This window comes from Tubulanus polymorphus, chromosome 2 (assembly GCF_964204645.1).
Source record: "Tubulanus polymorphus chromosome 2, tnTubPoly1.2, whole genome shotgun sequence".
Classification (NCBI taxonomy): domain Eukaryota; kingdom Metazoa; phylum Nemertea; class Palaeonemertea; order Tubulaniformes; family Tubulanidae; genus Tubulanus; species Tubulanus polymorphus.
Window position 1 is genome coordinate 15,273,926 of NC_134026.1, and position 23,760 is coordinate 15,297,685.

The 23,760-nt window shown below is 38.9% G+C and overlaps 1 protein-coding gene across 4 annotated transcripts in view; it reads left to right on the plus strand.

Annotated features, from left to right (window-relative positions):
* LOC141900770 (structural maintenance of chromosomes protein 6-like) overlaps nt 1–23,760 on the plus strand; it is a 255,440-nt gene that overhangs the window by 55,070 nt on the left and 176,610 nt on the right. For all 4 annotated transcript variants that reach the window (XM_074787796.1, XM_074787797.1, XM_074787798.1 and 1 more), the window contains exons 6-9: nt 5,383–5,525; nt 6,525–6,626; nt 14,718–14,855; nt 19,124–19,204. In XM_074787796.1, the coding sequence (XP_074643897.1) occupies nt 5,383–5,525; nt 6,525–6,626; nt 14,718–14,855; nt 19,124–19,204 (464 nt within the window). The remainder of the gene's footprint in view (nt 1–5,382; nt 5,526–6,524; nt 6,627–14,717; nt 14,856–19,123; nt 19,205–23,760) is intronic.

Genomic DNA, 23,760 nt, shown 5'->3' on the forward strand with positions numbered 1-23,760 from the left:
TTTGACAGTTGAAATGATAAATTGTTCGACAGTTGAAGTGATAAATTGTTTGACAGTTGAAATGATAAATTGTTCGACAGTTGAAATGATAAATTGTTGGACAGTTGAAATGATAAATTGTTGGACAGTTGAAATGATAAATTGTTTGACAGTTGAAATGATAAATTGTTTGACAGTTGAAATGATAAATTGTTTGACAGTTGAAATGATAAATTGTTTGACAGTTGAAATGATAAATTGTTTGACAGTTGAAATGATAAATTGTTCGACTGTTGAAATGATAAGACAGTTGAAATGATAAATTTTTTGACAGTTGAAATGATAAATTGTTCGACAGTTGAAATGATTAGACAGTTGAAATGATAAATTGTTTGAATGTCGAAATGTTAAATTGTTTGGTTGTAAATTTAATTGTTATTCGATTTGAAACATATAAAAGTTAAATATTTCTAAAATATCAAATATTTATCAATTTAATAATTTTTTTCTTAAATAAATGGATGGTTTCATTCCAACTGGGAAAAGTGATTTGAAACATTATTTAGTTGCTGGAGGTTTAATATTAGCAGCATTATATTTTTACTATGAGAATATTTCAGAAGATTTGATGAATGAAAATAATAAATTGAGTAAAAAATTAAAGAAGTTAAATGGAAACAATCACAGAAATAGAAAGAATAAAAAAGTTAATTTAGAAAATGATTTAGAGGATTAAAACAGCATCTTTTAATTTCATATATTTTGACTATAAAAATGAGTGAAAATATATTAAACTTATTACATCTAATATATAAAAATCAACAGAATATTAAATCAATTATTATGCTTACAGGTTTATTTTCTTTTTCAATTTATAGTATAAAACAGTTGTTAGAATTCTATGATTGCTGTAAAATTAGATACACTGAATTAATAGAAAATATAAATTATATTTCAGATAGATTGAATAATATTAAATGCTGTGAAGTATGTAATAAAAGATATAAAAATTTAAAGAGTTTAAAAACTCATAAATATATTCATGAACTTGATGAAAAATTATATGATTCAAAATAAGAAATCGACTGTTAAATTAGCTGAAAATATAAAATATATTAAAAAAAAACAATAAGTTAAATAAGTTAGTATTAGATAAAGTAACTTATTGTTTTTTTATTTAAATCTTTTTGATTTCTATTCGCGCTATTGGTTAACAAGAATTGACTAGAATTCAAATAGATTTAACAAGAAATTCAATAACTTTAACTGTTAGTATCACTCTTGTATTATTTCATTGTTTTTATTGAATAAGCCAACTAACTAATATCACTCTTGTATTATCCTAGTCAAATGTAAAGAATTTACAATATCATACTTGAATGAATTAAAACATATCATTTCAACTGTCAAACAATTTATCATTTCAACTGTCAAACAATTTATCATTTCAACTGCCAAACAATTTATCATTTCAACTGTCAAACAATTTATCATTTCAACAGTCAAACAATTTATCATTTCAACAGTCAAACAATTTATCATTTCAACTGTCAAACAATTTATCATTTCAACTGTCAAACAATTTATCATTTCAACTGTCTTATCATTTCAACCGTCAAACAATTTATCATTTCAACTGTCAAACAATTTATCATTTCAACTGCCAAACAATTTATCATTTCAACTGTCAAACAATTTATCATTTCAACAGTCAAACAATTTATCATTTCAACAGTCAAACAATTTATCATTTCAACTGTCAAACAATTTATCATTTCAACTGTCTTATCATTTCAACTGTCAAACAATTTATCATTTCAACTGTCAAACAATTTATCATTTCAACTGTCAAAAAATTTATCATTTCAACTGTCAAACAATTTATCATTTCAACTGTCAAACAATTTATCATTTCAACTGTCAAACAATTTATCATTTCAACTGTCAAACAATTTATCATTTCAACTGTCAAACAATTTATCATTTCAACTGTCAAACAATTTATCATTTCAACTGCCAAACAATTTATCATTTCAACTGTCGAACAATTTATCATTTCAACTGCCAAACAATTTATCATTTCAACTGTCGAACAATTTATCATTTCAACTGTCGAACAATTTATCATTTCAACTGTCAAACAATTTATCACTTCAACTGTCAAACAATTTATCATTTCAACTGTCAAACAATTTATCACTTCAACTGTCAAACAATTTATCATTTCATGCTAAACAATTCATGATCTTTAGGATAGTTACTGAAATCAAAATGATGTTTTAATGTTTTTAAATCATCGGTTATGTTATTAGTTTTTTTCATCTTTAATATGTGTTATGATATTTTGATTTAAGATGGTGTGATTTATTGCTTCGAGTATAATATTTTCCACAATTACATAAAACGCTTTCATTAGGATTATATTTAGGCGCAACAATTTCATTATCTAAATTACATTGAATTCCAACATCTTTATATGATTTTTCATTTGGAATGTCAGGGATAAATCTCTTTTCTTGTAATCTGAAAAACATAACATAGCATTCTCTGAATGGGCAATAACTTAAGTGTAAAAATAATGTTTTATGATTTAATAATGTACTTTCATCATTAAAAAGTGATTGCATTTCATCTGTAATTATTAAATGTTTATCTATTCCATCAAATGTTGTGAATTTTGGAATTATTGTATTGAATAAGATTTTATCTTTATCATTCGATAACTCTATTATCAGATAGTGATTTTCAAACACTAATTCAGTAATATTTTTCACTTGAAAACGAAGACGCGCAGTTTTAATCAAATCTTTAATAGGAATGAAATTTTTAATTGTAAAATATTTTTCTAATTCATTTAAATCGATATCTTTGAACTGTAGTATCTGTTCATTCATATTTATAAGTAATTTTGTTATTAAAATTGATATTTTCATCAACTCGTTAATTACTCGTTACTTTTTATGTTAAAAAATAAGAATTTAACGCACATAAATATAAATATTCACTGTTTTAAATATGAATTATCTCACTTGTTAATTACTCGTTACTTTTATACTGAAAATAAGAATTTAACACATATAAATATAATATTCAATGATTTAAATATGAATTATTTCACTCACACTTTACTCACACTTTTTATGTTTAAAAATCTAACTCATACAAATATAAATATTGAAATATGTTTAAAATATATCTATATATCTATTTAAAAGAGCTCGTTAATTACTCGTTACTTTTTTACTCACACTTTAATAACACTTTTATATTGAATAATCTATCAATTTATATGTTATTCGCGGAGCGGAGCGGTAGCGAAGTGGAGCGACCAATTGATTTAATACAATATGCTTTTTAAATTATTGATATCTTAGAATAAATATTTAGTTTTAATATAAAATGCACACGGTTATGAAAATATATAGTTTTAAATTACTTTTAATGTTTTGTTTTTTAATTAGCTCGACCGTTCGACCTTTGATCTGAAAGCCCATTACCCCTATTACTTTCATCTAGCCAAAAATAGAGAGACGGCAATGAAATGTCTCGTATGATATCAACGATAGTAGCTCATGTGATCAGTGGTTATATTCAAATGTACTGCAGTCAGTGTGCATCGTGTGAAAACGTGCCTCAGATACGTGGCCTAGTTTAAGTTTCCAGGAAATTGGCTGACTTCCAAACTACTGCCAATCATTCTAGCGACTGCCGTTGTAAAGCTGGTAGTGTATATTCGATGCATTGTTTCGTTTTGAACACATCGTGATGCTCTGGATCTTTTTATCTAGACTATTAGACAAATTTTATATATACAAGGTGAAAAACTTTGTTTGGTGAACTCACAGAGAGACTCGCAGAGACAATTAGTTTGAGTAGCCTAATAGCAATAATGTTTTCTTAAACTGGCTGCTTACCAATTATCAACAGTTACTTGCCAATCACTAACACTATCAATTCAAATAAATTAATTTGATATTTCTAAGATTAAGAATATGCAATTTCATGTAGGCCGATACACTATTGCTGACTCTTTTTCGCTGTATCATTTGCTTTTTGAGATTGATTTTTTCTGCTATTTTTGTATGCAACTGGTTGTCCAAATCATTTTGAATGCCCTTTCTATCATATTATTGATTAACTTATGTTCATTGACAGGCATAGGTATAAGGATGTACTGTGGTCAAGTGTGTCTGTCACTCATGGCAAAATCAGACTTAAAGATAGTTTCTACTCCTCAATCGTAGTAGGGGGTACCTCGATTCTATGCATTAGGGAACATTGCAGTTTTCCCCCTAAAACAGACGTGAGTGCGTTATTATGTGCCCTTGCTCCGATGGAATCACGCACAAAAATGCCCTTATTTGAAATCAGCACCCTGCCCTTTTTAATGCTAGATGAAGCACTGTATTACTATATTGTTTATCATCATAGCTGAACCTGCAGATTACAGTCATGTTATGCACCAAGATTTTATCGTTTTATGTGAAGCTATTGAGAATATCACAACAAATCAATTTTCGTGATGAAAAAAAAGAACATATATAGTACAGCTAAGATTGCATTGGCATTCAGGCACATTCCGAATGCACGTGTTGTGCATTTCAAAGTTTACGATACACATGAACATAACATGTTCAGTTCAACACACAAACCTTGTGTAATTAAATGTTAGCATATCAATAAATGCTAGGTTTTGTATATGGTTAAGGCCAAAATGTAGAGGCCATACAAAATGAATCAATGGGCTAAGCTATGTTTTACAGGGATGATAATTTTCCGCCGTTCGGCGGATTTCAGCCTTTTCGATCAATTTTTATCATTTCTCAGATCGATGCATATCTGTTGAAAAAAATGGGTGGAGGGTAGGTGACCATAAAAGCTTATCCCGATCTATTTTTAAATACATTATTGATTTTTTTACCGAGTGTTGCTCGCATGTAGTGCTGAAAAACTGCTTTTGCGGCTCTTTACGTGGCGCTGCCTACATTGTTTTTCTTATGCAAATGAATAGATGATGAGCATCTTGACTCGTCTTGGAACTAGCAGTGTGTTAATGGTAAAACATAGGACGATGTTGGTTGATTCTCTGAGTGAAATTTCAATGTTAAAACTGCTGAAAAACGATACAATGAGAAAAATCAAAATTTGTTACTTCACAATTCATTACTTTGCACCTTCGGCACTCGTGACTGGCAGCTGAAGCCTACGGCGTTTGTTATTTTTAAGTTATTACAAGATTCAATATTTTCCACCTTTTTAGTGATGCCCTGTTATCATCCCTGGTTTTAACCTGACGCCTAGTTATCATAGTATTCAAATAATTTGTTGGGAAAGAGGTTTTCAAAAATATTTAACAGGAAATTACTTTGTTCCTACTTTAACCTGATTGAATCTTGATTTTAGGGAGAATAATCAGTAATAAAAGGGAAGAATTGACCCATATACTTGATCAGTTTAACATTCAAGTCGAGAATCCAGTTGCTGTTTTAAATCAGGAAACAAGTCGAAATTTTCTTCATAATTCAAATCCAAATCAAAAATATAAGGTGAGTTCCATCACAGTTTGTTTTTGCCAACATTACAATCATACTTGTCCCATTTGGTTTTCTGTTGAGTTAAAAGGGCCAAGTTTTCTGGAGCTCCAAAAACTCACGGGTACCCGAGATTAACCCTAAGGAAGGCCACATCTCAATAGTAATTCTGCAAACACTTGATTCATTATTGAGATTTTACCTTAAGGCTGGCTTATGTCGATAAGTGACGTGATGCCTACCAACTTTACCAACGCAACTGAGAGTGACCGCGATTGCAGTCCAGCTTACGTCTGCGCTCTGATTCCCAGCAACTGAGGCTGACTAGCGGGATATGAGATCCTCCTAGTTGCTTCCCTGCTTATATCAGTTGTGATTACTGGCAACTACAACGGCTCAGATAGTCACGTGATAAGCATTTTGAGAATAAATTTAAACTATTTTGGATTATAGGGAAATATATTTTTAGTTGAAATGCTATTTCTTTAAGATCTTCATCTTTCTGATTCTGTTTGAATACCATGTGCTAGTGACATCATATAGAGAAGGCCGCTTAGACCATAATTCTACCAATTTCGATTCTAGATCATTGGTCCAGCTACTTGCCGTTCTGAATTTTGTTTGCGTATGAAACTACTTGAATTTGAGAGTTTGCGACAGAATACTAATAATGCAAACTATCGGACAAAATTTGTACATGTAATATTTTGTCTATGATTGTCTGGAATTCCGGCGATCAGTTCCGTGCCGTCACAGATGAGCTTATGTCAGTTGCGATTAAAAGTAACTATCCGCCTACCGTAGGCCGGAGTAGAACATTGGCAACTAGCCGGATACGGCTTGCGACGAGTCAACTTTTACACGACACGGACTATTACGCGAAAATATATATCGGATCTTCACAAGCTTGGGTCTCGTCTATTTTTCAGACCCAACAAGTGTTAACTGTTTTTGTTAATGACCATGTGTGGAGCTTTAAGGCTATTGTTCTTCCGTTTTTATTTCTCGTCACAGTTCTTCCTGAAAGCCACCCAGCTTGAACAGATGAAACTGGATTATACCTATGCCAATGAGCAGAAGGATATTACTTTGGACATTATTTCTAACAAAGAAAAGGTATGGCAACAAAATATGTGTATTGCACACATGAGTGAATTGTATGGGTTAAACATTTCATCTTTTTAGCATTGGTTGAGGCCGATGCTTCTTATTTTCGTAGTAAATTGAAATTGAAATACCGTTAAGTAAATCATTCGGCAGAGCTGAAAATGTCTCAAACGTAATGTTTCTATTATTCCCTGCAACATAGCGTCGCCAGAGATGGAATCCAGTTATTTTGGGAAGTTTTGAAGACGCTTCAATGAAATGTCTTGATATTAGGGTTACACATGTATCTACCCTAGACACATCTTCAGCCTAAAATGAGAGAAATTTTGAAGACGTTTTGATCAATTACCTTGATCTTTCGTGTATATTTGTATCACCCAATTGCCCATCAACATAACAAAAATTGGGTCGACGGGACTCAAGGTGGCCGTCCTATGAACTTTTTAGTGCCCAAAAATGTAAATTTTGGCCTAAATTCCGAGTCCTGTAGCTTCCTACTGGTTTGCCATTTCTCATTGCAATTTGTGATGGGTATTCTTTGGAAAGGGATGTTTTATACCTGAAACAGGTATTTTTGATCAGCCAATTATTGCGCAATATGTGGCCATCTTGGTGTCATCAGTACTCATTCGTAGGTCGGAAAAAGTTTTTCCACATCATATTGATACCTAAGCACATTGTGTATCACTATCAATTGGAAAGTTATAGCTCATAACATGTTCTTTTTGGTGAGTTTTAAGGTCATTGGTATTTCCGTCGAGTACTGTACCCTTTCCTATGGTTTTTGCCAATATTTTCTAAATTTGGATTTATCGCCATTGGTTTTTCTATACGACCCGGCCCTGCGATATTGCATTTAGCCACCGGCGAAATCCGCCATCTTTTTTCTTGGCGTTCTCGCAGTAGAACGCGTTGGATTTTTTCGCCGTAAAAATCTGGGAATTAGGATATTAGGGAGTTTTCACTCTCATAACGGTGAGTCCGTTCGGTTTGGGGGTTATCCCTGGTTTCTTTTTTTCCGTAAGAATTTTATTTACAAATATAATTTGATTGAATTGAATTGTTTTGATTTGTAACAGGATAATTATGCCACCCCCTCCTAAGGGTCAGCATCGTGGCGGGGAGGGATGCGGGCATTTGTTTGGCGCCTGGGACAACCACGATTCATGTGCGTCGTGCAGGCGCAAATCCGGTCATATATGTGCAAGGAGCAATCCTTGCAATATTTGCGTCGTGTGGTCCGAGGACCTTTGGCTTCGGGCCGATAAGGCTCTTAAACTAAGAGATCGTCATCGAGTTAGCAGGGATTCGTCGGTTTCGGCCGATGTGCCAACCGACGTTTCTAATCCTGTTTCTTATCGTAAAGCGGAGCGGTCGCCGGTCGTTCAGGTACGATCGGCTTCCCAACTCCGTTCACCGGGGAGGAACGCTGGTTCACCGGCACCGGTGGCCGGTCATTCACCGGTCTCTGGTCGTTCACCGGTTCGGCCGTTTCGGCCGGTTCAGACTACATGTTCGGAACCGAGCGCGCGCCGCAGTAGTCGCGAACGGCCCGCACCGGTTCGGTCGGTACCGGTCCAGTCCGGCATCGGTCCGGTTCGGCCACCGGTCCGGTCCAGACGTCGTCCGGTTTAAAACATCCGGTACATTCATCGTCTGATTCTGATCGTCGCTCCGGGGATAGAGCTCGCTCTCCCACTAGATTTAGACGCCGTGAGCGTAATAAACGAGCAAGATCTCCTTCTCGCAGATCAAGGTTTGATCGCGAGAGGGACTACGATCGTTATTGTCGGAAGTTTCGCCGTCGGTCTTCTCATCCTTCGTCGACGTCGGGTAGCGATGAAAGCGATTCTTCTAGTAGGTCGCGATCCCGTTCGAGGGACCGTCACCGAAGTCGGCATGATCGTCGGGATACTGGAAAATACCTGACTCAGAAGGATTTCCATGTATTTGAGGAGAAAATTTTAAACTTGTTATCTTCGTCGCAACAAGTCGCTGCAACTTCTACAACAGGTAAGCCTATTCCTGATTGTCCGGTTAGAAGTTCGCCAGCCCACTCAGTTTTTCGGAATTCTGACTCTGAATTCCTGGATGCTGCGGTAGGGTCTGATTTCAATGAGGATCCAGTCCCAGAAGCGGCAATTCCTTCTGGGGTCGTTCCTGTCGCAAGCAATTGTGGGTTGCCCCAGACGATGGGGGCTTCCCTGGCTCGCAATGTATCTCCGTCCCGTTCAGTTTTATCCGAACCAGCGGGGGACATGCCATTTAGAGCGATGATAAGTGAGTTCTTTGTCAAGCACGGGGCAACTCGCGCTAAGCCCACAGCAGCTCCTCTGGTCGGTGAGTCAATGGAAACTTATCGCCCTCCGGACTCCGATCTTAACGTTTTACGGGAATCGTCAGCGGTTTCGAGAGAATGGGCTCGATTGGATACGCAATTATGGGGTGAATGTCGGCCTGGAACATTTTCATTTCCCCCTCCAGAACGGGGAATGAAATCTGGGAAATATTTTAGTTCAACCGATCCACCTATAGGCGCATTTCGCTCGGCGTATTACGCGACTCCAGGTGCTGTGGATCACAGTCATAACTGCCTGGATGCTGATTATACTTTGATCAGCCCGGATACTGTTACAGCACAGTCGGGTATTCGTTTGCCTAAGTCCGGTTTGGTGGCCATGACGTCAATCCTGGACAATCTTACCAGGGTTGGTTCGTTTCAAGATATGGCACTTAAGGTGTTGACGGGTGAGCTTCGCGAGACTCACGCCGCCGTTCATGCGGGCTCCGACCCAGAGTCAGTTGCCCTAAAACTGGAGGGAATGGACCGGATTATCCAATCTTTGGCTCGGTCTGTTTCGCATGTAATTCCGTTGTCGGTTCGGGGTCAGGCTAATCTGGTATTAGCCTCCCGTCAGTCAGTGATGGACTCCAGTTCCAAAACTCGTCTACCGGATATGGTGTCCAATGCTTTGCTGAGAGCCCCATTGGGGACGTCTTCACGTCTCTTCTCCGGTTGGTGCGCTCCGGTTTCCGCAGAGCTGAGGAAGATTCGGGAGGTTCAGGCCAAGTCCAACCCCCGAACTCCGTGGAAAAAGCGTTCTGGTCCGACGCCGGCGCAAGGTTCGGCACGGACGCAAACAGGACCATCTCAAACTTCAGCGCTTTCTCAGGCGGCTTCGGATGCCGGTTGGAGAACTAGCGCGCAACTTCAACAATCGTGTCAAGCCTCGTCCGGTCGTAACAGTTCCGGTTCGTATCGAGGCAAGGGGAAGGCTCCAAAAAGGGGCTCTTCCTTTCGGAAAAACTCGAAATGAATTCTTGGGACCAGTGGGAGGTTGTCTGCAGCAGGCAGCAACCCACTGGTCCGACCTCTTTGGAGACGGTTTGCCCTCCCGCGTCGTCTCTCGTGGCTACCGTCTCCGTTTCCTAAGGCGACCGCGCCTGATGAGGTCACCTCCCGACATGCGGCCAAAACCAGGTCAGGAGGCCTTAATCTCTCCGGCTCTCAAGGAACTGGCAGAGAAGGGAGCGATAGAACCAGTTTGCAACGAAACTTCTCCCGGCTGGTTTTCTCGAATATTCATGGTACCAAAGGCCACAGGGGGTCAACGGACAGTGATAGATCTGTCATCCCTCAATCGGCACCTAGACATCCCAAGGTTCCGGATGACCAAGCCCAAGGACGTGATTCAAGGGCTCCGTCCGGGTCAATGGGCGGCTTCATTGGACCTGAAAGATGCTTATTTTCAGGTTCCAATTCACCCAAAATCTCGGCGATTTCTCAGGATAAAGTGGAAAGGCCGCCAGTTCCAATTCAGGTCTCTTCCATTTGGCCTCAGTACGGCCCCGTGGGTTTTCACCAAGTTGGTCAAGTCAGTTCAGAAGGTACTTCAGTCAAGGGGTGTTCGACTGTTCGTTTACCTCGACGACTGGTTAATAGTCGCGAATTCGGCTCAGGAATGTCGGGAGGCAATGACCTCAGTCTTGGACTTAGTCCATCAGCTAGGGTTCCGCGTAAACAGGGAAAAATCTCAGTTGACGCCGGCCCAACAGTTCACTTATCTCGGCATGGACTTCGATCTCCGAATCGGCAAAGTCTTTCCGTCTATGGCTCGAGTAGCCAAACTTCAAGAAGCTGTAGCGGGAGTGTCCACAACCCCGAGAACAGCTCGTTACTGGTCACGGCTTCTAGGCTCCATCAGCTCCATGGGTCTGGTGGTGCCCTTAGGCCGCCTCAGAAGCAGGCGCTTGCAACAATATTGGAAGGGCTTCTGGTCTCAGTCGAAGGGCAACTGGGAGGCCTTGATTCCCGTACCTCCAACCGATCTAAGTCCGGATCTTCAGTGGTGGGCGGCAACTACGAATCTTCGGCTCGGGTTGTCACTAGCCCCATTAGAGGCTCCAGTTCGTGTATTCACGGATGCCAGTCACCAAGGATGGGGGGCACATCTGGAGAACCGAGTCAAAGCCGGGAGATGGTCTCGCTACGAGGCCACCAACCACATAAATTTCCTAGAAATGCTGGCCGTGTGGAAGGCCCTGAAGTTCTTTCACAGGAGAGTGGAGGGCCACCACGTTTGGTTAGCCACAGACAATTCAACAGTGAGGGCTTACCTTCAGAACCAAGGGGGCACTCACTCAGAAACCCTCACAGGTCTGTCGGCCAAAATTCTTCTTTGGTGCCAGACAAAGGGCGTGTTCCTGACTGTGGCACATTTAGCAGGGAAAAGGAACGTGATGGCCGATGCTCTGTCTCGTCGAGGTCAGGCTATTGCGACAGAATGGGTTCTCCACCAAGAAGTAGCCGATCGGGTTCGGGGCATTTTTGGCAATCCGCTGCTGGATCTGTTTGCCACCCGGTTCAATCGGAGGTGTCCTCTGTTTGTGTCCCCGTTTCCAGATGCGGAAGCGTGGGGGGTCGATGCCTTCTCTCTGGACTGGTCGGGGATGCATGCGTATGCGTTCCCGCCCACACCAGTCCTGCCGCGCTTACTGGATCAAATAGAGAGATCAGTCAATTGCAACATAGTTCTGGTAGCACCATGTTGGCCGGCTCAGAAATGTTTCCTACCACTTTTCAACCTACTGTGCGACAACCCCAGGATTCTTCCGAATTTCCCATCGCTTCTGTCTCAGGGGAACTTTCGGCATCATCCAAACAGCCAGTGGTTAAATCTGCTCGCCTGGCCATTGTCCAGCGATCGTTGTCAGCTTCAGGCTTTTCAGAACAGGCTGCCTCCTTTATCGCAGGATCTAAGCGGCCATCAACAAGTACCATTTACGATGCCAAATGGAGTCATTTTGCGGATTGGTGTGCTGCAGGGGAAATTGATCCATGCTCACCCTCTGTAGCTCAATTGGCAGATTTTTTACTGCACCTATTTGTAGTAAAAGGTTTGCAGGTCATAACTATTAAAGGTTACCGCTCCGCGATTCTCATACATTGCGTGCTTCTGGATGGCCAAATGTAGCAGGGGATCATCGGATATCCCAGCTGGTTGCAGGGTTTTCTTTTTCCCGGCATCGGGTAACAAGAACAGTTCCACCATGGGATCTGTCTGTAATTTTGAAGAAGTTAATGGAGGCTCCATTTGAACCTCTTTCGGCAGCGTCATTTGCAAATTTGTCAAAAAAGACTGTATTTTTGCTGTTCTTGGCTTGCTCGGCCCGTCGCTCTGAGATTCATGCGCTTTCAGTTCGACAAGGTCATATTGTCTTTGGGCCAGCGAATGAATTTGTTTCGCTGCGGCCTGCTTTGGAATTTTTGGCAAAAAACCAACGACCAGGCTCGGTTGGGCGTCAATGGCGAATTGAAGCCCTAAAACATCGAGTGGAACCGGGCATCCCGGACAGGACTTTATGTCCGGTGCGGGCATTGTGTTTCTACTTAGATCGCTCTGCTTCACGGAGGGGTTCACGGGAGCGGTTATTTATTCCGCTGCTGGATCACCTAAAGGGGGATATTTTGCGGGACACAGTAGCCCGATGGGTCTCTTCAATGATCAAGGACATTTTATTGAAGGAGAATCTTTCCTCGGAGGGAGTCGTTTCTCATCAAGTGAGGTCTATGGCTACTTCCTGCGCAGCCTTTTCGGGTGCTCCGTTGGAGGAGGTCTGTCGGGCCGCCTTTTGGAATTCACCGTCGACATTCACGTCATTTTATTTACGGGATGTTTCAGGTCAGTTAGGCTCATTAGCTTCACTTGGTCCTGTTGTCATGGCTCAAGGTGTCCGTTCTTTCCGATCGGACCCTTTAGTGTAGAATATTTATGTTGCATTATCAGGATCACAGGGGGTGTATCCTTGTACATAGTTTGGGCTCATATCTGCAAGTATTAATTTCGCAAAATTCTGGGGGGGGCCCCTGAGCTGGACGGACTCACTGTGGCCAACCGGTCTTCCCTGTGCTACAGTGCTCCATTCCGTGCTTGGGTAAGTGCTCTCTTTTTCCCTCTTACCTTGCGTTTGAGCGGTGATTTTTCTATCTACCTTTCCCACCATCCTTGTGCTAGGCTAGTCTAGCAAAAACCATAGGAAAGGGTTCAGTACTCGACGGAAATATTACAATTTTTGGAACTAAAATTTGTATTTCCGAGTAGTACTTACCCTTTCCTATGGTGGGAATCCCGCCCACCTGCCCCGCATAGCTGTTTTTTTTGGTCTGCTATGACGTAAAAAGATGGCGGATTTCGCCGGTGGCTAAATGCAATACCGCAGGGCCGGGTCGTATAGAAAAACCATTGGCGATAAATCCAAATTTAGAAAATATTGGCAAAAACCATAGGAAAGGGTAAGTACTACTCGGAAATACAAATTTTAGTTCCAAAAATTGTAATTTTACCCACTATTGCTAGCTATGCGAAAAACGTGCCTTGATGCACGTGGTCTACTTAAAGTTTTCCAAGAAACTATGTTCCAATCAGCTGCCGGTGACATTGATAGTGTTGCGCATGACCATGCTGTTGATACAGGGTTGGTAGCGGGCCTTAATCATTGAATTATCAAAAGGGAAATTAAGTTCATTATTATGGTCGAAGACGATATAGCCATCGTCGCTAGTAACAATCCTGCCATTCACCGAATAACACCCGTAGTATCTCTACTACCAGGATATAGTCCCATAATTCTTAATCATGTAGAACTGATAAAAAAATGTCAGTAACGCATCAATTTGCCTGTATCCATGATCCTAGCTATGACTATCATAGCCTCTTGAGATTCCCAAAATCGTGATGAATTATGGAAAGGTTAGAGGCGCATGATGGGCCTACCTGTCAGTGAATTGTCTATATCAGTTTTACCCGGCAATAAAGTGATATCCTCATCACTATCTTCACAGACGCTCACGCACTGATACAATCGTAAGAAGTTATATAAACTGCGTGGTTTTTGGTTTACACTGACTGGGAGAGGATTGGTAGGGTTGTCTCTGCAGGGTTTGTCAGTCGCTAGCCCGGATTTGATAGAATCTTGAAAGCACTGCGAGTGAGGGATTTTCTTCATGGAAATTACCAGTAATGCCAACCGGTATCACATGTATCTTCACACACTACGCCATTCAAAGATGCTCTTGGAAAAACCCCGAGTTAGTACATGTAGCAGACTAGAAAATAGGACCACTTTTGAATGGGGGAAAATGTTCGTTTAACGGTAAAATAAAGCCTCACGGAAACCCTGGAAATGTGAATTTGTTTTCACTGATAAAACTGACACTTCATGCATCCACTCACTAATATTTAGTCAATTTTAAACACTGTCTTCGACCATATGAACTTTATGGTCTTCATGTTTTTAGTAGGGGTGTGGAGTATTGAAGTACCTTTGAGAAAATAAACCTGGCCATGATAAATTGGTTCCTAGGTTTATTGTTTTTTTACCAGAATCGATTGCTTAAGACATGATTGATGTTTGTACCTAGTTTGAAGGTAATTGAAACATATATATTTGTTCACCATGGTGTTGAATATTGAAATTGTCAGATTTTCGAGCATTTCAATCCACATTGCAAGTGGGCATGGAGTCCCTGGACCCCTAGTTTAGAACTTGCAGATTGCCTTCGCGACTAATAAGTTTCATATTTGTGTTTTTAATATATAGATGTTGCCTGAACTTGAGAGGGAAGTTGAGGATTGGGAGCAAAAATTTAGAGCCATATGTTCCCTTGATGATTTGAAGCTTAAAGTTGATCAACTGCGAAATGAAGTGGCTTGGGCTCTTGTACATGCAAAAGAAAAGGTATTTTACAGTGTATTTTATTGTGTAACGTTGAATGTTGTATGGCAGATTTCACAATGATGGGTACCAACGAAGTAAAAATTTATGATGGAGGAATTCTTTTTTTCCGGGTCAGCAAATAGAAAATTGTTTCATGAATATATGTTATATGTTGTAATGGGTCCAAAAATCAAATTTTTGCTAACAAATGAGGTTGTAACTTTGACCCAAAGTCATGCAATCTGCTATTTTTATGTGCAACATGAACCTTGATCATGCGGCTAAAATCTGTTGAAAATGGAATTTTGAATTTCATGTTCATTTTAGAGAAATCTACGAATTTGTGGCGATTTTTAAAAAAATTCCAAGGAGCATTTTGTTTCATATAACGGCCAGAAGGCCGTTGTACATTGTTAAATTGATGTCAAATAAATGCTCCCTGCAGTTAGCTGATCTCCCGCTGTCAATCAATGTAGGGTCTGACTATTTCAGATGGCTGGGAGTCACCTTCATTTCGGTCAACGAATTATACACCTTCACAGACTTCACCTACGATGTAACGTAGCCCAATACACTGGGTTCGAATCCCGTAAATCGTTCCATGAACTCGGTCCTTCAGCGCAATTCGTTCAAACAAAATTCCCATTTTTTGTCTGAATGAAATTCAAATTAATGACGAATAGAAACTTATTTCCAATCAGGAGATCGGCTATCCAAAAGGAAATTCCTTAAAAAGTCCTCCCAAATTACATTCAACTTGAAGAAAAATATAAACTTAAACCATAAACATATATGTACCATACAAACTTTTTTATTTCACAAATTTTTAAATTTGAATAAACATTGTTCTGATATAAATCAACTTACACAATTTTAAAATTTGAATATACATGTACAAAGTTCTGATTGACTTAAAAAAATTTGATTACAACACGGCCTTACAGCATTTTAATAGTGCATACGGTGCAGATGATGTTAGGTGACATTGAGTACAATATGGTGAATATTACAAGTCATTTTTATACAAATATGGTGATTGTCAAACATTTCTCTGCAACGATCGGGTTACTAAGATATAAAAAATTATTATGTGTAAAAAGTTAAAAAGCAAACCAAAATGGCCAAATTAGCTCACCTGTTGCCGAAGTGTGCAGAAAATAAATGTTATCAAATTACCTACCTCCAATTATTATATACTAATATATATATATATATGCCAATGTATGTCCTGGCCAGTAGCCGTCACCAATTTGAAATCAATTGGTTTTAGGCACCCTGCTTAACCTCCCCCCATTACTCGCCACCCGGACAGAAGTCTTCAGTATCATCACACCAGCGCTGATGTTGACAACTGCACAGATTCTTCCTACACTATTGACTATAGCAGAACAATAGAGGCCATTGTCACAGATATCTACATTCTGTACACTTCTCACAAATGGGGTGGGCCCTCGGTCACTGTTCAATGGTAGGTCTACTTCGGATTCTGGGGTGTACTCTGAAAAAGAGCTTTGACCGTTATGTGTGCTCTCCCCGAGTCGTAAACCGCGAGAGCCCTGGCAGCTACCAGTTCTATCTACAACATTTATACAGGTATCTAATTGTCTACGGTGTGGAGGAAAATATTTAAGTGCTTGGGGCTGATGGTCTAAAAGCGCTTGCGTGCCCCTCGAGGTACATCTGCCCATTTCTCGGACAGTTCCTCAGTGCACGCGTGGCATACATCTGTAGGACATGCACTAGCTGGATGGTCTGTTACCAGCACCAACAGATGTCAGATGATTTCTTGGAGGCTCCGGATTCCTGGCAGGCTTTTCTGACCTCCACGCTCAAGATTTTGAATGGGGAGGGTGAAGCTCTGGACCTGTGTAACAAGATCGGAAAGCAGCTTGGTCTCGTCGGGCTTTGGTTAGACCTCATGACGAATTTCCTTCTTCGAGAATTTTTTTCGATGAGATCGCAGACAAAATACGTTCTCGAGTCGTTTCTACGGTGCATGATGTCTTAGGCATCCATAAAGAAATTAATTGAATTGCATTGAATCACGAGACTCACATGCTCTGCGATGTAGTGAAACTCTCCGGCGTCTGGAGACTTGAAGATATGTCGTCATGTTCATACATGTCGTCGAGCATTGATGTAAGATAGATGGCATTGAAATCCTACACCAGGTGTGAGAGTCAGGTTGAAGGCACTGCGGCCTCGTCAAAGTCATTGAACATTACAGATTTCCAAAGTATCAATGGCCTGTTTGCCGCAACCTTACTGACCCGACTTCAAAGGTACCGAGTGAAAACTTTTTTCTTGGATTCATTGAATGAAATTTTATTTTTGATAAAAATGGACGACCCACTGTCGATGTACTTGCTAAGTACGTTTGAAGTCAAGTGTGCATCGTGTGAAAACGTTGCTCGACTATGGCCTAGTTTAAGTTTTCCAGGAAACTCAGTGTTCCAATAAGCTGCCACTCATTCTTAGTGACTATATTACAGCTGGTAATGTTATAGCGCGTATATGTTCAATCTACTGTTTCATTTTGAACACAGAGATGACGCTCAGGACGAAGTTAGAATTTTGAAATTTATTCTTGAAATCTTTAATTATTCCTGAAATACAAATTTCCCTTGCACAACGCAGATTTGGGATATTGTTTCCACTAAAAGAGGTGATAAAATTGTTTTTTTTCTTTGCCCTAAAATTTTGCAAAAAACGATTCTACCTACCTACCGACTTATTCCAAAAATTTGAGTCGTTGTAATGGCAAACAGACAATTAATTTGGGATGGCTTTATCCAAATATGAATCGATATAAATATTTAAGCTAGGAAATGCTGGAAATCATTGTGATAAACGGGTTTCATCTCTAACAGAATCGTATCAATGAGGTTCCACTGTAAAATTCTGTAAAATTAATCGAAACTTTACCTCTTTTTTGACGCCTTAAAAAACGTTACCATTATGAAACCTAAACAATGCTAACCATTCAGCGTCATTTTACAAACGACAACCATAAATCGATGTGCAAAACGTCACAGGTTTATGTGTACACATACAAGCCATTTGGCAAAATATTATTGATAAAGATGTAGAATCGCTCCCTGTGATTATATAATGACCTATATTTGAACGTCGAAATGTTATATTGCATTGAATATCATGAGAAGACGTATTGTAATGGTAAAGGATGTATGATTATATCAGGAGCGTCAGGCATAAATATAAATGATAAGTAAATCGGATTATTCGGTTAAATGGCGGATGTATACACGATTTGGAAGTCTGATATAAAAGTCAGACCCTGACATGGGGATGCTAGTGGAATGACGAAGCTATCTACGATCTGAGTAGGGCCGGCGTGAATTTCATCGGCGGCTACAAGCGGTCTATATAAAAACGTGTAAACATATAATTTCAATATTCAAATGTTTTAGAGAATATGTTCGATATTAGAGGTATGCAGGTTTCATGAGATTAGCAATTTATAATAGCATAACTGTCATATACAGCTCCGCGTCCACTGATGGCATGTGTATAAGGTGACAATTCAATTCAATACTTTATTGATCCTTATTTCATTGAAATTCCGGGATAAAATTCCCAAATTCAATAAAGTTACAAATTTTAAACTAAGAATACAAAATACAAGACACACGGGTAATTCATACAGAATAATATGAATAAGTTATTTAAATGACAATGTCTACTTCAACCCAGACTCAAGTCTAGGATATCGAGTGACAGCCAAACCGGGATCCCGGTCGACCGGGCCGGCTGGCTACACGATATGCTCGAAGTCATGATGAAGCAGACATCAGAAGAGCTCTTTCTTCAACCATGGAGGCAATGAAGTTGCAGACCAGCTTAGAGGCAAAAGTGAATCGAAATCGGTCACAAGTTGACAATTTTTTTTAAATTAGACCAGTCGAAGACTATATCATCTACCCAATCGCCAAATCTCATAATCGATTTCAAATTTGCAATTCCACATTAGCTTATCCCAGAAATTCTACATTTTTTCGCAGGCGTCAAATAATTTATTAAAGTTAATTTTCTTGTTTTAACATTTTTATATGACCCCCATGTAAGAACCTGTTAAAAATAGGCAAATTGGCTGCAACTATCGAAAATTGCTTCCAACGTGCCTGAAAAAACAGCTTGAAAATGGTAAAAAACTAGCTTGAAATGGCTTGAATTTCACCTGAGCTTGAGACAATGAACCCTGGAACTACTCATTAAAATTTCATAAAGATTGAGCGAACTATTCATACAGATTTTGATTTTTTTTAAAGGATTTGGAACCTATTGTGAAAGAATTACGCATGCAGGAAGCGAGGATGCCTAAATTTGAACAAAGGTGTCTTGAGAGTCAGGTATGGTTTTATATGCATATGTGTTCTACTAGAAACCGGCATTGAGGCTTTTATAGAAGCGGGACCTGGTATTTTCCCTAAAAATAGTGGGTAGGGGAGGGTGACCTAATTTCGGCATGGTACGCGAATTCGGCACAATTAATAACACGTCAATTGACGAAATACCTAATATGGCAAATCGTATATCAATGGTTGAGGTTAAAGGCCATATTCTTGACACATGAATGTTAAAAAAATTTCATTGGTCAGGCGGAGGAGCTTATGTGAATCGCGCCTTTTATGACAACGAAGAAATCGCTTCTGCTAGCTGCTGATGCGTCGCTGTTTTTGCTAGGATTTGACCTAGTTCCTACGATCGCAAATATAAATTGAAGGTACATAGTACAATCTTAAGTGATAAAAAATAGCTATAATTATCGACTTAATGCTTAAAAGTTTGATTAGCAGCCTAAAATGTACATGTTTTACTACTTGTACCTGGATTCAGCACTCGGTTTCAAAAATATACAGCAACTAGTCCTGAATTCAGCATGCCGAATTCAGGTACACCGACTGCTAAAATGATGTTCCTATCTCACTTCATTACTAAATAGTAGCATCCTAAATTCAATAGATTTATCACTTACCACGCATCAACACCATCTAAAATGACTATACATCCAATCCATTATCCTCAAATCAAGCAGACAGCATAAACTAACGATATACAACTTAAGACATACGACATCAAAGTTGAAAACTTTTTTTATTGAAACGATGAATTAATTCAATTCAATTTGTACTTGATTGATCCAATTGTTAGAAAATATTTAAAGAAAATAATTTTATTTCTTGAAATGTGCATTCCAATTTCAAAGGCCTCCATCAATATTATTTGGAGCTATATAAAGTGACTGATCAATGAAACAATTTTCAGATGAATCGGTATCTTCAATATTCTGTTGATCAGAAGGCAAATGCTGTCGATGCCATTAATGGTGGTATGCCAATCAAAACTGCTGCCAAAAAATTTGGCGTACCTCGGTCTACGCTGCATGATATAATCAAAGGAAGAATTGTTATGGGGGCAAAAATAGGAGGACAGACAACACTAATTCATGAAGAGGATAGGGAGCTAGGGGACTTAGCATGCAATAGGTCACAGATGGGCATGGGATTTAACAAGCAAACATTGTTGAGGTACGCAGGCAAAATTGCAGATAAAAAAGGAAAGCTATTTTCAGGTGGTTATACTTCAGGGAAATGGTGGAGAGGTTTAAAAAAACGCCACCCGGATTTAGCACTGAGGACACCAGAGTCAACCGCTAGTGTAAGAATGGCAGGCATGCAACCTGTTGGAGTAATGAAGTTTTATCATTCATATCGCGGTGTCATCGACGGATATGATTTTCAGCCGCTCCATATTTGGAATATGGATGAGTCCTGGTTCCCAATGGATTTTTCTCCAAGTTGTTGCAAGGTAATACAATTAGTCAAGTCATTAGTCATAGTAAGAAATTAGCATGAAATCAAATGAAATGAAGGTAAAGGCCATTCAGTTTTGATATGCAAATTGAAAAATAATTAATTTCAGGCGTGTAGTAAAGACAGTACCTGCTAGGTCGAGCGGAAATAAGGAGCTCGTTTCGGTCATTGGCTGCGCGTGAGCAGTCGGACAAATCCTGAACCCACATTTCGTGGTGAAGGGAAAAAACCGGCTGGCTGTCACTGGATTTGATGTCGAGAGAGCACCGAAAAATTGGAACATCAGTGCAAGTGACAGCGGATGGACAAAACAAGTAGGTTTATATTTCCATGTATACCCCTGATAAGAGAGATGTTGAGATCATGAGTGATGCCAAGAATAGGTAATTACTGCACAAAAACTTCAATCAATATAATTTTGTCTCACAGGGTATTTATTGGTCTACTTTGGTTTGAGCAAACATTCCTCAAAGCTATTGGGAATGAACGGCCATAACTTCTTATCGTTGATGGTCACAATAGCCACAATCTTGTGGAGTTAATTGAGAAAGCCAGAGAAAATTGGATAGTCATGGTCGAAATTCCATCACACACAAACAATTGGCTCCAGCCTTAAGATAGGTGATAAACCATTTGTTAGGCCTGGAACTCCACGTGCTCAACACTCATGGCAGATAATCCAGGAGTCATTGTTGGGAAAAGGAATTTTTTTGGATTTTTCTGTCAAGCATGGGAGGCTGGAGTGACACCGGGAAACGTCATCAGTGGTTTCAGGACTACTGGATTATTATACCCATATAATCCTCTGGCAATTTCCCACTGATGCGTGCTTCATTCAGCAACAGTGGATGAACTGAAATCATTGATCATGGAGATAATTATAATACTGTTAGGGATAAATAATCAACACCTAACCAAAACCCTCAATTAGGCCTACTACTTACATATTTTATTTTTAGACTGCCGACAACAGTGAAATTCCAGGATTCCATCAACCTGAAAACATAAACAAGGAGGTAAAATCATGAATGTTACCGTCCTCACGTTTGGTTGCATTAAAGTATTTTCATTTTTAGATGAATTCATGTACCAGTACAGAGGAAGAAACTGAAATTAACCAGATAGTAGGAAAAATTAACGATAACCAGGCTGATATGACTGATGTAAGACTGAGATGAGAAATAATATATCTAAAGATTACGATATTTCATAGGCCTTAAATATATTTAAAATCGGTTTACAGGATCTTGCAACCGGAGTGAGTATCACTAAAGCCTGTCCAGCTGATCGATCACTTTCTGTGATCGAGAGCACTCTCACAAAACAAAAACTGGCCAAGTATGACAAAAGTATGACAAAGAGGGGTATGATCTAAAAAGTGATGCGCTATATATGACATGGATGCGGTTGAAAGAAAAATCATTGGTGAGTGACAACTGAATAGATTTAATAAGATAAATCCATCCGTCATGACCTCAAAATCTTTGTTTTGTAGCAAAGTAACTACTTTCCATTTGAAAACACCTCTTCAAGATCAAGTAAACTAAGCGATATTCTCAAATTCCCTTAAGCTGAACAGCGTAAACCCAGTCAACCCAAACATACTGGTAGACCAACTGCAAATTTTTATTTTATTTTTATTTCTATTGTGTTCACTTTTTGTCCGTCATCCGTCCGTCCGTCCGTCCAATTATTTTGGGAAGTTTTGAAGACCCTTCAATGTAATGTCTTGATATTTGGGTTACACATGTATCTACCCTAGACACATCTTCAGCCCAAAAACTGGCCCTGTCAGAATCAAGATGGCCGACGGGCAGCAATTGTTGTTCGCCAAAATCAACACTTTTTACACATTTTTGAACTTTTTGAGGGAAATTTTGAAGACGCTGTGATCAATTACCTTGATCTTTCGGATGTATGTGAATCCCCCCAGGGCCCATCAGCATAACAAAAAAAAAAAGATCGTCCCATGACCTTTTTTAGTGCCCAAAAATGTCAATTTTGGCCCGAATTCTGAGTCCTGTAGCTCCCTACTAGTTTGCCATTTCTCATTGCAATTTGTGATGGGTATTCTTTGAAAAGGGATGTTTTGTACCTGAGACAGGTATTTTTGATCAGCCAATTATAACGCAATTGGCGGCCATCTTGGTGTCATTAGTACTAATTCGTAGGTGGGAAAAAGTTTTTCCACATTATATTGATACCTAAGCGTATTTTGTTACCACAATCAATTAGAAACTTGTAGCTCGTAACATGTTCTATGATTGTGGTGAGTTTCAAGGTCATTGGTTTTTGTATATGGCCACCAGGGGGACGTTGAATAATACAATATATTAAATTAGAAAGATATATTAGTGAACTTGATGAAGATTTAGTAATAAGTTTATTCCAATTTAGAATTGGGTCTTATCTCTTGCCTGTAAATAAATTATCAAATCTTCCGTTAGATAGAAATGATAGATTATGTTCAGCTTGTAATGTTTTAGGTGATGAAATGCATTTTATTTGTAACTACAACCTACTGAATGAAATCCGTGAAAATATTTTGAATCTGAACTCTTTTGGCAATCTTGATATTCTAAAAAATCCTACAATCCACCTTGCAAAATTCATTGAAAAAGGCTTAGATGTATAAAGATCCCTCCAATAATTAATATGTTGTTAATAGTGTATGTATATATTGTTAATAACTTTGTTATATTTTATCAAAACAATTAATTGTAAATATTGTATACTTTGTATAAGTCTCCCTCCGTGTACCATAGAAATGGTTGGAGTGTAAATAAAATCCTAATCCTAATCTTAGTATTTCTATATTATATTGGTGCATATTTTGTAACCACAATCAATTGCAAAGTTGTAGCTCATGACATCATCTATGATTGTGGCAAGTTTTAAGGCCATTTGTTATTCTATATGGTCACCAGGGGGCGTTGAATAGTTGAATAACTTAGTATTTCCTTATTATATTGGTACCTAGGCATATTTTGTTACCATGATCCATTACAAAGTTATAGTTCGTGACATGTTCTATGAATGTGGTGAGTTTCAAGGTCATTGGGTTTTTAATATGGTCACCAGGGGGCGTTGAA